Source organism: Pieris napi, chromosome 23 (assembly GCF_905475465.1).
Source record: "Pieris napi chromosome 23, ilPieNapi1.2, whole genome shotgun sequence".
In the NCBI taxonomy this organism is placed as follows: domain Eukaryota; kingdom Metazoa; phylum Arthropoda; class Insecta; order Lepidoptera; family Pieridae; genus Pieris; species Pieris napi.
In genome coordinates, this window is record NC_062256.1 from 313,738 (window position 1) to 327,794 (window position 14,057).

General features: G+C 33.3%; 2 protein-coding genes across 4 annotated transcripts; one reads left to right on the forward strand and one right to left on the reverse strand.

Moving 5' to 3' along the window:
- Positions 1 to 111: 111 nt before the first annotated feature.
- Positions 112 to 10,267, forward strand: LOC125061355 (serine protease Hayan-like). Of its 2 annotated transcripts, none has more exons than XM_047666750.1 (10): positions 112 to 239; positions 4,157 to 4,247; positions 4,768 to 5,002; positions 5,192 to 5,382; positions 5,684 to 5,871; positions 6,808 to 6,911; positions 7,051 to 7,203; positions 7,747 to 7,838; positions 8,154 to 8,314; positions 8,935 to 10,267. In XM_047666750.1, exons 2-10 carry the CDS (start codon positions 4,178 to 4,180, stop codon positions 9,931 to 9,933), a joined length of 2,193 nt encoding a protein of 730 aa, XP_047522706.1. In that variant the 5' UTR covers positions 112 to 239; positions 4,157 to 4,177; the 3' UTR covers positions 9,934 to 10,267. The 2 variants fall into 2 exon arrangements, with proteins under 2 accessions (XP_047522706.1, XP_047522707.1); XM_047666751.1 differs by having other exon boundaries at positions 142 to 182.
- Positions 10,256 to 14,017, reverse strand: LOC125061356 (esterase FE4-like). 2 transcript variants are annotated; one of them, XM_047666752.1, is made up of 5 exons: positions 13,855 to 14,017; positions 13,656 to 13,790; positions 12,251 to 13,279; positions 11,228 to 11,424; positions 10,256 to 10,459 (listed from the first exon to the last, which is right to left on the reverse strand). In XM_047666752.1, the coding sequence occupies exons 1-5, from the start codon at positions 13,909 to 13,911 to the stop codon at positions 10,279 to 10,281; spliced, it is 1,599 nt and encodes a 532-aa protein (XP_047522708.1). In that variant the 5' UTR covers positions 13,912 to 14,017; the 3' UTR covers positions 10,256 to 10,278. The 2 variants fall into 2 exon arrangements, with proteins under 2 accessions (XP_047522708.1, XP_047522710.1); XM_047666754.1 differs by having other exon boundaries at positions 13,656 to 13,802; positions 13,855 to 13,943.
- Positions 14,018 to 14,057: the final 40 nt, after the last annotated feature.

Consider the following 14,057-nt stretch of genomic DNA (forward strand, 5'->3'; position numbering starts at 1 on the left):
TTAAATTTAAGTAATACATCAATAAGTTTATATTCCCGTTACGCGTCGTTGTCTGTATATCTCTAAAGAACAATAATTTTAATGAAAACTTTTAATTGACAGCCCTCACTCAGCGCAGATTGTTTTGCGTCAACGATCACTTAGTGTAACTTTATACATAGACGTGTAAACACATTGAAAAAGTAAGTGATTTAGTGATCATATGTGTTTAGTGAAGTCTATCTGGGATTAGTGTAAAGGCAAGTTGTGTAGTTATAAGATTAAATAATAGAAAAAATTAAAAACGTCTAAGTCATATTAGTTACTTTAAAGTGTAATTGTTTATATAAATGAATGTTTACATTTTGACAATTTATTTTCCATAAAACCATGCAGGTATGAATTGCTGAAAAGGAAGAGGCGAGCGCATTTTGTTGGACTTATTATTTATGAATTTTCTACCGACATATTTTCGTTCAAAAACTCTACAAGAATAGGTAAATTTTTACCAAAGACAATAAAATTGTACATAATTTTTTTTAATCAATAATAATCGTTGAAGTATTTTCATATTTTGTTTGAAAATATCCTTTAGTATCTTCAAACAGAATGTCATACCCTGGCTAGATAAAGAAAAGAAAAAAAGAAAAGAAAAAAAAAAAAGAAAGACAAAAGAGATATATAAATACCTAATAATGTTAAATTTACGATTGTCTTTGAAAAAAAACTGTAAAATTTAAATTGATTAAGAGTTCAACGTCATATTTAAACGCCATTGCATCTCAAAGCACCTCCAAATAACGGTACATGATGTGAAAATCTGAGTTTGGAATCTCATTCTTTAATTGAAGTTCACACGAATATATAATAATTGATAAAAACTAAATATGTACAACAAGTATATCTAAGAAGAACTCTTGGCCAGTCCAGTCTTTAAATTTCCGTTAATACGTCCTTCTAGATATTAAATCTCGTTCAACCAGTTTTAAGTATTTCCATTTCACATTGATAATATGTTTATTTTTTTTATATAACTCACCTTAAGTGATACATTTGCCTAAGGGCTTGAATGTGGTATGCTCTTTTATAGTTTAAAATAAAATGTTCCGTTACCAGATTGAAACGCAGTTTATCAATTATTTAGACAAAATGGTTCTTTTACAGTGTTAACGGTTCATAAAAAAATACATAATCAAAGTTATTTTAAGGATTTCGTTGTTTATAAACAAAATTTGCTGTCTATTACTTTATATAGAAGAAACAGCCTCCGTAATCTGGTCATCTTGGATCCACTTGGGGACTGGCTGAGGGCGTAGCAATTTGTCAATTATGCGTTTTGGCCAGCTGGGTGAAATTAGTTGCAGTCGAAATCCGCAAAATTTCTGAAACGTTCGAATCAATGGACTCAAATCAGTCGTAAAACTGCAATCAAAATTGGAAATTATTATTTATACCTCAATAATGAGGTGTATTGTGCTTGACCATTCATTGTGCTTGGTCATTAGATGTGTTAAACTTATTTATAGGTTTTTTTCTACTGAGTACATATGTAAAATTTCTCCCCCTACACAAAATCTAGTCAAATTACATGCCAAATACCTGGTAAAATCTAAAAAAAAAAATTATTCAAATCACCACCACTAACTTACGTGCTCCTATTTCACCATGCCTCCTGCTAATAGAGGACAAATCTTTGTTTTTAAATTATTTTATTATTATTAATTAATTAAGATGTCATGTGGAATATGGTGTAATGGTTGCAGCTCCTTACAAACGTTGTGTAAAACAAAAAACGTTGTTACAAACGTTGTATATTGAACCTTAGGTTGGAGGAAAGTACTCTACAAAACTCAGAATTTATGTTTTAAAGTTACCAATCGGTTTATTAATAGATACTATCTTAGTATTGCACGTATCCTTATATGACTTTACCTATGTTTAAGTGTTTTATAAAATTATCATATTTTCCCGATATGTTATGCAACAATTATTTAATTATTGTTATTAAATAATTAAATGTTACATAAACGTATTCTGTAAACAAGTTATTAGATTCTACTAAACACATACCACGGACATTGTTATAGATGTATTACGTAGTAATTAATTATTTTTACTCCCTGTCTCTCGTTGATCAAGTGTTAAGAAGAGTAGGTTAGTTTTAATCTCTAACCATGGTAATCATGGTAAGGTAGTGGTGGGGATTTGAATAAACACGATAGGGTTTTTCAATTCAAGTGTAGTGGTTCGTGTCAATCTACCAAGCAAACAAACTTTTAAGCTTTAGGATACGAGAAGAGATTTATTTTTCACAACATTTTAAAGTTTTTCTATAGAGAAACTGTTGACTATTCTATGGTTACAATGATATACATATAGTAGGGTTTATAATACCGAGAGCTGGGCAGTTTTTGCAAATCGAAAAAGAGCCTACCAATTGTTACGGCCGGCAACGCACTTGCGATCCTTCTGGGAATGTGAGTGTGCCCTGTTATATAAAAAAAACAGTTATTCTCAAACGTTGTACTTTTGTAATTAATTAATGTGTGTAATTAAAGTTTATTAGTCATAGTCTTTATAAATGTTGTCTTATTTTGTGTGAAGCTTTTAGTTTAACATAATTTTACGATTTAAATGCGATATCATTCCTCTTATTAGGTATTCTTAGGTATGTTTCACTTTGTAAGCAAAAATTCATATACTGTGTAAACTCTTTATAACATCTTTCGTTATAAGGAAAACTCTCTTTAACGAATAATAAATCCTTAATAAATTTGTTTGGTTTAACACAAACCCCATACATAAACACAGTCTTTATAATGTAACAGCCATTCTCTATTACGAAGAAATATTTTCATATTTACCAACAACAACATACTTAAATTTAATTGTTTTTATAATCAGCTTACAAAACTAACCTATTGAGATGCCGAAATTTCTAAGAAAGACACCTGAGGTCATAAACAGCCGTCTCGCCTTTGTTATTGTTAATTGCATTAACTCGTGTGCCATTAATCTTAGATTACATTGCCTGGAGGAAATTTTGGTCTCAGTTAGTAAACGCACCCTCGTCACCTATCTTTTGTATATTATATATAAATTATTGTAATTGGTTAAACTTGGGTTTTTTTTCTCTTTCCTCAGTATAATGAAAACTCTCTATATACTATAAAAATGCGAAATTAGAGTTTTTACTGTATAATGAAAAAACTTCTAAGGAATGTAATCCGGTTTGCCTACTGCAATATACAAAAAGATAGTTTTATTACTCGTTACAGTGCTGACATATGTACACATTATAAAAAAGATAAATAAAAACCAATTTATGGCATTGCTTACAAGAATCTTGGTATTTTTCCATATTTTTGCATATTAATGAGATGACCGCTGGATCTTTTTGAACTCTTTTCTTTGTAATTAAAAAACATATCGTAAACAACATAAAAATAAGGCAAATAACTTTTCTAAGTATCTTGTTTGTCTCGAAGCCATATTAAAAGCTTAATAGTTTATATGTAAACTAGTGACTCACTACCATATAAATGAATCACAGAACCGACTTTTAAAAGAAAGAAAGCGATAAGTTAACAAAATATATAGCAAATATTGTTTTTATATTGAAAAACCAAGTAGTTTAAACTGTGGGTCTTTTGTATTAGTAATAATAGTTTAATGTCATCAATTATAAAACACAAGGCCATTACGACATAGCGCTTAAGAAATAATTGTTTTATAAGATAATTACTAGTTTGTACTGTATTACTGATTACTATATTAATGATAATAATCTAACCAATATTTACATAATATATGTAAAACGAAAAATTCGCTTTAAATATAATGTATGGACGCGTTCCGTTTTATTGTGATGGGTCAAAAGGGAAACAGGGACGTTATGTCTATGGTTGTAATAGTTGACCAATCACGACCAAACGAAACGGAAGAACGCTACTGTACCTCCTAGGTACTTCCGTTTTTCCTAACCTAACCTAAACTTCCCTAAGCATCAATACGTCCCTTTTTGTGAGCCATGACCTATTTACATGCAGCTACACTTCTGAGTCTGTTTCACTTCGTGTGAATTTTGTGAAACATATGAGCTTTTCATTTTTATGTAGACATCACATGTAGAAAGATATCTTGAATTCTCTAAACTTACGAACCTTGTTTTTTGTAGGTACCGGTTTAAAATGTCAAAATGGTGCGTTTTGGGTACACTTCACTGCTACTATTTATATGTGTGACGCACACTACTTGTCAATATTTTGGTAAGTCTACCGTAATGGTATTTTAAAATAATAATTGGGGCTTTTAGTATAGAGGACCTTTTAATAAATTTAAGAAATGTATTAAAGTAAAGCTGTGTAAAAAGGCTTACTTTAAAGTTAACGATTATCTAGTTGATAAAAGGGCCTGGGATTAGTGCTAGACTTCTAATTAATTTGCGATATTTGTTTTAAAATAAGTGTTATTTGTTGATTTGCTATTTTAAAAGAGTTTTTACGCCGGCTTTTTCTCTCGGCCCTCTGTCTTCTTTACCGATGAGTAGGGATGCCTACAGATTCAAATTTAATGACGTGGAATAAGTGATACCTGTATCTTATGTTCCATAATAAACATATTTTATTTTTTTATTTTAACAATATATATTTAAACTTTGAAAAAAGGAAATGGTTTGAAAGACACTCAAGGCTAATTGTTTTACCTATACACTAGAGAGTCATTATTTTTCGGCACATTTATAAGAACAACCAGAAAAGCGTTCAAAATTTTACTTATTTCTTTCAGATATTTTTTCCGGCCTCCAGCCGTTCCTTCAAACGTCCAGACCATACTATGACGTCACGCAAAAGACCAGAAAAGCGACAAGCAGAGCCAGACTAAATCATGCCACAGAGTCGACCAGACACACTTCAGTACCCGTTCAATCTAGTCATAGTAGCGTGAAACGGACACAAAAGCCGAAAAATTCAAAAGATGTTTCCAAAAATGATCAAGTACATTTCATAAACGATGGCTATAGGTAAGTAGAAATTAAAAAAAATTGTGTTTTCATTCTCTCTGTTTCATTAATATTTTTCAAAACTCTCAATGGCTATATTGATATATTTAAATAAAATACGAGTCGGAGAAATTACGAATGGTATATTGTAAATAGTTTCTGTGTGTAATTCACGGCGCGGCCTTAAACGAGTGTTTAAATCTGTTACAGTAATAGGTACACGACACAAAATCCATTTGCGAATCGACCCGGTGTCAAACCAGCCGTGGCTAATGGGCCGCCTATAACCAACAAGCCGCCGTCGACCGCGGCCTATGAGAGTCCTGAGCTAATACTAGGCCCTGATGTAACCTATATGAGTAGCACTGAGAGGAGAAGACATCTCGATTTAGCTGAAAAAAGTAAGTTCGGAGTACCTCATTGATGATTGCAGTTTTAAGGATGAGTGTGTATCTATGGGCATCCACTTTCACTCATCTTCATAGACAAGTAAATCATCAGTCTTCATTATTACGAACAATACTTGTTTCACCTAGAATATCCATTTGTTGCCTTATTATAAAACGACAAACACCAAAGCTCTCTTACCTTTTGATATTGTTTTTCCGTGGTCCGGACATCAAATGAGCTTCCTGTTTCTCTGCCCCTTGATTAAAAAAAATATATTTGCCAAATAAATCAACAAATGACATAAAATTTCAGTGTGCGACAAATACAAGTCCCTAGACGTGAAGCAAGTTCAAGCGATACCCCTCGTACCGTCACCACGCCCTATTAAAGTCAACGTATCGTCGTGCCTACCCTCCAAGGTGCCTCTGGTGGTGGGAGGAGTCATCGTCAATATCAAGGACTTTCCACATATGACCCTGCTTGGATGGCCAAAGATGAACGTAAGATTGTCTTTTTTTTCTTGTTTTTTTTAAATACATAACTGACCAGAACTTGGCCACAATTCCACTTAATGTTAAGTGAGATGCAGCCTACTGGAGGGCACGTTTGTCTAGGAGATGCCTATTTAACCGCCGCTTAAATGAACCCATATTAAACTGTCTAGAGAAGATGGAAGGGGGCAAGGCGTTCCACTCCTTTGCTGTTTGCACAAGAAGCGACGATCCATATCGTGCAATGCAACACCTGGGGATGTCGACAACGAAGTGGTGGTACTTTAGATTCTAGATGAGCGTTATTTGAGTAGTTCCTTGGAACGTTCTCCGGAGTGCATCTATAGAAGACTGAAAGGCAGCCAACTGAACGGCGATCGTCGTCTAATTCGCTTAGCCCGCCTCTCAATAGCATCCAACGCTCCCATAAGACATTTGGCAGCACCAGTCCAGAGATGACTGCGGTACTCCACACACGAATGAACACGAGCTTGATAAAGATTAAGAAGCTCTTCCGGTGTGAAGAACTGTCGAAAGTTTGCCAAAATACCAAGTGTTTTGCCTGCTACCTGGGCCTTAGAGTGAATAAAACGTCCTAAGCTGAGATCCTCCGACAGGTTAACGCCAAGAAACTCGAGACGGTCAGCCATTTCCAAAAAAACACCACGGAAGTTTGGACTGAATCCAAAAATTCTCTTTTTGTCTCTTCTTTATTTGCGTCTTAACCATACAGTGGCAGTAATTTGTTTTATATTACAACAACTAACTAAAATGTTCAAATGTATATGTTTTTTTTTTATATAATGTAATCTATGTGTATGTAACTTTGAACTAAGTACCCAATACTTAAATGGTTTTTTTTTTAAATTTATCACAGCATCAGTTTCACTGCTCATCACGCAATGAAACTAAATGCTTAATTAACTGGACCAACTTTAATTACAGTCTGCTGGGTATTCGTGGAAGTGCGGGGGCAGCCTGCTCAGCGACAGATACGTCCTAACAGCGGCACACTGCGCTTATCAGGACAAAGATAACAATGTTCAAACGTTAGTACTTCCTCTGTTAATTCGCTTTTGTTAATGATACTCTAGTTTAAAAAAACTAAATTCAAAGATTGCGACAGGAGTGAGCAGATCTTTTACTCCAAATAACTTCGCACGCTTATGATGTAACCGTGGTTTCCAGCGGTCCACCACATGCCGTCCAGCTTGGCTCTTCATATCTCAATGACCCGGGAGCATTAGTAGTCAAAGTGTTAGCGGCCATTCGACACCCGAACTACAAACTTCCCAAATCCTACTACGACATCGCACTCATCAAAATGGCTAAAGCCGTTTCGTAAGTAAAAAAATTAAACAAAAACCTAAACAGAACCTTTTTTTAGTGTTTTAAATGTGATATCAACGATCATAAGTTACGATTCTCTTTAGATTTTTTATTTGTTTCTATAAATTTTACTATAGGATAAAAACAAATTAATTACGCAATACCAACTTTTTGCCAGACAGATTTATCACTATTATCTTTAATTCCTTCCTGTTTAGGCATTTATACATCTATAAACGTAATGCAATTGTTGTAAACCGTTTCGGTTTGGTACCGTTACTGATTTTAATTAAAGCTCCTGCAAGATTTATAGAGCAACTCTTGCTCTTAATTTCTTCATTAAATTATTTAACCGTATTATTAACGTAACATTTTATTGTCTCTCATTTTATTTATGTTTCAAGGGCTTAAGATGATTATTGTTTATGTCACCTCACTTGCCTTGCTTTATATTAATCTCTTTTTACGAGTAGAAGCATACATCTAGAGAGGTATCCGCTACTTTTGCCAGCAAAGCCAATCTAGCACACTAATTTGATTTGTTTTATGTTTCAGGTTTTCTGAAGTTATCAGACCAGCTTGTCTGGGAACACCTCCATCCCCCGGAGAACCTATTATTGCTTCTGGATGGGGCAAGACTGAATTTGGTAAGTTTATTGACTTTTGTAACATACCTTATAGAACGCCTGCACGTTGGCAATTGCAAAATTGCGCGAGGCAATTACATAATATTACCTTCACTTCACTAGATTTTTTTAAATATTTTTTTATTGTACCATGGCTACGACTTATATTAATAACTTCAGTGTGTTATACCGCACACAGTTCTTTTTCGTTTTGCAAGCTATTACTAGGCTCACCTACATAATTGCTATAGTTTATAATTATAATAAATAGTCTGCAGTATATGCAGAAGTGTTATTTCGTTGTGTGTTAGTTCATAACAATTTTATATTTTCCAGGCGGTGACCAATCCCTGGAACTCCGGAGTGTATCGATACCCGTGTGGGACATCCCCCAATGTCGGGAGGTGTTGGGGACCTCTAGAAAGATACCCGAAGGCCCCTCAAGGGACACGCAGATATGTGCCGGTGAATTGGATGGGGGCAAGGATACTTGTCAGGTTAATTTATATATTATTATTATTTTTCAATTTTAAAAAGTTGAAGGATGAAAACAGTTTTTAGACAACTATAACTAGATTTATTAGATGATTTAGATGATAATAATATTATTGGTATTAAATATTTATTTCACCTGACATAACCTTATAAACTCTTTTTTAAGAAAAAACCTTAGTCTAAAGAATTCTGAAATTTTTGATATTTTTTAAAAATCGTAAGAAGTGGTCAACCATAACGACAAGAAGATTTTTGACTTTTTTAATTAAATAAATATAATGAGGAGGAAAATACGCAGAAGTCACACTCGTTTTTACATAATTAAACTTTAAACTTTTTGTAACAATTGAATTTAAGTTACAAGATACTTGTTACATTCAATAGTTATGACTCTGCCATATCCAAATCACAGTCAATTAGATTCAAAACCATTCATTCAAGTCATTTTCCAGACGCTGTGTGATATTTGGTAATAGTTTATTATGTTAAGTTGTAACTGAAAGTCTTGAACTTGAGCTTTACGACTTTAGTTTAACTGACGTTTAATGAACAAGTTTTTTAGCACTTGCAAACTATCATCTATTTTGAAGCTCCATTTTAATCACCCAAATATGTTTTGTAGGGCGACTCAGGTGGTCCAGCACAAATTCAAGATGGCTGCGTTTGGAGGGTAGTAGCCGTCACCTCACTGGGGCGATCCTGCGGTGCGCCTCGCACTCCAGCCCTATACGCAATCGCAAATCCAGTATTCATCTCAGCTGTGGTATTCAGCGATCAAACAAATAAACGAACTGTTGTTAATTCACAAAATGCAAATCAAAATAATCTTGGCTCAACACGCGTTACTAATAAAAACGATAATAAACGAAGAGAAACACCCGAAACTGGTAATTCAAGAACTCAAAATGATGGGAAGTTGTATTATGACGGTGATCAAAGTGTCGACAGTTATAATTCGAGGACAGAAAGTATTAACCATAATAGGAGAAATGATAACCAAAATACAGATACATCTAACTATAATCAAAACACTCATAATGTTGATTCAGTCGGTGATTATAATCAAAATTCCAGACACAAATATGAACCCACCACTGTTAAATATATAAATTATGACAGTTATGACACAATACATAAGAAAAATCAACAAAATTACTATCAGACGGACAAAAATTTAAACCAACAAAATCAACAAAGTTATCCCCAAGAATCTTCGAATCAAAACAATAATGATTATCAGAATGATGATTCTAATACATATTCAAGAAATAATTACAATGATGGGAACAATAATAATTATAGGAATAATAATAATGGTAGAAATAGTAATAATGATAGAAATAGTAATAATGATAGAAATAGTAATAATGATAGAAGTAGTAATAATGATAGAAATAGTAATAATGATAGAAATAGTAATAATGATAGAAATAGTAATAATGACAGAAATAGTAATAATGATAGAAATAGTAATTATGACAGAAATAGAAACAATGATAGAAATAGTAATTATGACTGGATTAATAATAGTGATAGGAACGATTATAATATTAGAAATAATTATGGTAACAGAGGTAATCAGCATGATATTCAAAACGATGGTCAAGTTTGGTGGACGTGATTCTGTGCACTCATTAATAACATCTTCTTCGAACATAAAACTTTACAAAAACAATATTCTTTAGAAGTTTAAGACTGGTATTTGTATGTCATAAAATGTAAAGTTATGTACAACAGCAAAGTATATGTATTATGTAAGTCTCGGCTTCAAAATTAATTGTGTAATGTGTAATGTATGACACAATTAATAATACTATTATAACAGTTTTTACAGTCACAATTTCTGTGCTTTGACTTTGTTTTTATTGGCGTGAGCTATGTGCCATCTGCAAGTGAACGTTTTTGTGAAAGGTATTTTTTGTACATCAAATTAAAATAAATACTTTGTGTATTAATCTATTTATTTCTAACTTTCCCATTTAACAAATTTTTCGTATATTTTATATAAATTGTGCCAAAATTTTATTCTATCCTGAAGCAATGTATCGTCCATCCTCATTATAGTATCTATAATGAGATACTTTCTTTGCTTAGTGGTCGGCACCCATTTTACTGGCAGTAGATTTGATGTTTTGGGCGTTGGGTCTCTGAAAAATAAAAATATATCTACTATATAAAAATAAGTCGGGTTTTCCTTCCTGACGCTATAACTCCAGAACGCACGAACCGATTTCCACGGTTTTGCATTCGTTGGAAAGGTCTCGGGCTCCGTGAGGTTTATAGCAAAGAAAATTCAGGAAAATTTTCACAGAAAAGCGGGATCACCAAACGAATTGTTACATAAAACGAAGCCATCTGGTGGCGAAACGGAGTTCGCCGAGTTTGCTAGTTTGCTATATTTTCTTTCTTGTTGCGTAAACGACTTAACCACTGATTGGCCAACCCGAAGGCCGAGGCTAAGGTCGAAGACTTGTATATAATATGCATAACCTCATCGTGTTTGTGTAGGTCGGTCGCTACAGACAAATATACTATCGGCAGTAACTTTACGGAACAAAATATGAAAGCTTTTATTTACCCGTAAGCATAGCAAGCCTTCTTTAACTAAACATAAAAATAAATATAAATAATTTTTTGCTTTAAAGTGAAAACGTTTGAGACAGACAATACATTCAAAACCTAATATAAAAGCAATAGTTTAACCGAGGCATTGGTGTGCTTAAACTCGTTATACAGTAATTTTACTTACTCGGAATTTGAATCCTAGACCTAATGATGCATAGTCGAACATACTGATGACTAGTCCATTGCGGCAGTCATAAAAATATAAATATACTATAGATTTGGCGTGAATACAGTATATACGCAGTTTAATTAAATAATATTATATCTGTATCTGTGACCTTCACACTTACCCATACTTAGCAAAATCGGTCCACATTTTTACCATTCTGTCAACCAAAAGTTGATCGCTATCACTCGTCTTTTTCAAAGATGTCATTTTAAATAAATATCCAAGATCGTCGCCATGCGTTGTTGCTTCAACAGATATGTTTCTCATCACCTTCATTAGATTTCTGTTTCCAGAGTAAGAAAAAATGTATTGATATATCTGTAAAATTGAGTATATTTATTTTTTCTTCTAAATATATAAAATACAATCTTGAGGTGAATGAGGAGATGCAAGGGATGGAAGGGTATGACGGGTCTGGGCGTTACTGCATACGATGTTTTGCATTTTCTGAGAAGATTTACTATGGTAATATATATATATATATTTTTTACCATAGGAAAGTAGAGATTTCAACGAACTGAAAGCACACCAACTTTTTGAAAAAAGCTGAAATTTTGACGTCAGAATTTTCGATTGAAAATTAGGGTGTTTTTTCGATATTAATTCAAAATAAGGTGAAAAAATAAATATTTTTAATCAATTAAATTACAGTATATTTGGGACATAATAAGGTAAGTTTTCACCAAATTTCGTTTAAAAAAATAAATTTTTGTAAAAGATAAAAATAAAAAACCAAAAACTTGGTTTTTTGAATTTTTCACACCAATTTTGAGATTATGTGAAAAATGTGTGGATACAAAAGTTTTAGATCTTTTAATGACCTACAACTTTGCCATTTAACTTTCTTCGATAGGACTTTTAGTTTTGCCGGAAATCGAGATAAACCGTTTTTACCCTTAAAACTCCCCCCCCCCCCCACCCCTTCCCGACCTCAGATCGACCGTAATTTATTTTTCCTTTCATTTTGATCATATTCTCCTGCTTTTCTAATGGGTTTCATCCTACTGTAATTTTTTTTGGTTTCAAAAATCATCGGCACTGGTCTATAGTATGATATATCTGTTAAAAATTATATTTGTTGCGAAAACGATTTACGGATATCAAAAGTAAAATGTCATAAGAATTTTAAAACGATTTATCTTACCTTTTTGACTCCACTACCCAAGTATTTATTAATCGTCCGATCCGTTGGATAGTTGAAATATAAATCGCTAAAGAACTTCAAAACATTTTCATATTCCACTTGACCCTCTTTTTCATGTATGTCATAATATTTTTTTATTCTCTCAACAATATCATCGTTGGGCTCAAAACCAAAATTCAAATTAATTTTAACCACATCTTTATTATCGATAGCATTATATGGTAAGCAAATTTCTTTAGCATATTCCCTCTTAGTGTTCCCAATTAAAACAGTTTTATTACTTAAATCTAGCTTCATATTGAGTGGATGTTCGTTTAAAAAGCCTTTGACTCCTGCAAAACGTTTTTCTATACACGGCCTGAAAATCACGGCCTTCGTTGCAATAGCGACCGCTTGGACATCGACTTTGGCCAGAAACTTTATAGCGTCATTTAATGTACTTGCTTCATAGCCTAATGTCTTGGCTATTTTGATGGGTTTGTTTCTATCTGCCTCGCCGATGCCTCCTGGTACAAAAGCTGACCCGCTTTGTAAGATAAATTGATTGAATAAATCAGGATTGACATAGACATGAAACTCAGTGCTCATGGCGCCGGAGCTATGCCCCAAAATTGTGATTCTATTAGAATCGCCACCGAAATTCTCTATATTTTTCTTTATCCACTGCAAAGCTAATGTCTGGTCCTTCAGACCCTGGTTACCGGGTATTTCGGGCGTATCCAAACAAAGGAAACCGTAGACACCAGATCTGTAGTTAAATGTTACTACGATAACATTGTTTTGTACGAAAAACTCTGGTACATATACAACATAACTTCCGATTCGACCGGCATGGCCAAATCTGTATTGGCCGCCATAGATGAACACGATCACGGGAAGACTCTTCCCATTACGAGGCGCATATATATGTAAATTCAGACATTGAAGTGTACCCACGGGTATTTTTAGTGCCTCTTCCACATGCGGACATATCTTGGTGTTGTCGCTGGCATCGAAAATTCCATTCCATCTCGGATAGGGCGAGGAAGTCTGTAAGGAAACAAGTCTATAAATAATTTCCTTGTAAATTTTATTTATTTAAATAGTAAACTTTTAATCAATATTTTTACGAATGAAAGTAAATTAAATACAGAAACCTTGCTAAAATATTTTCTGTTTCGTAATATTTTATATAAATTTAAAGTTTAAAACGCCTATTCTCTATTGTAAGCAGAGATTTCCTTGAGAGCAAATGTCTATCTGTGATAAAGCTTATTTCAGATACAGATTTACATTTATACAAGTGATGAAGAGATTAAGAACCCATTTGGTTGGGCATGCGATACTAAAGACATTTAGATGTCGTAGGTATGTCTACTTTACGCTAAAACCCTTGAAATGTGGGTTTAGCATGTGAACAACTTACTGAGAAAGGGTTATCCTCTCTTACTGTTGCATAAGGTATGCCCAAGTACATGTCATACCCTTCTTCTGATCTCAAACCCCGAATCCATCCGTTTTTGGTGAGCACAATTGGTCGGGACCATTCATGGTAAATAATCTACAAAAAAATCTTTTACAGAGTTGAGTTTTTAACGAAAATGTTTGATAAATAAATAGATTACCTGTGCATAATACCCAATCAGAGTAATAATTATTAAATTCCACAGAGTATTAGACATGATTTTATGGTGTAGTTACATACATTTCTGACATAATAATGAAACATTTTATTGCAATTTCGTGTCATGCGATCCATGTTAAGTGGGTTAAAATAGTAGCACTATAATAGATTTTAATTTAATTATAAATAACAGCGTTTGAAATT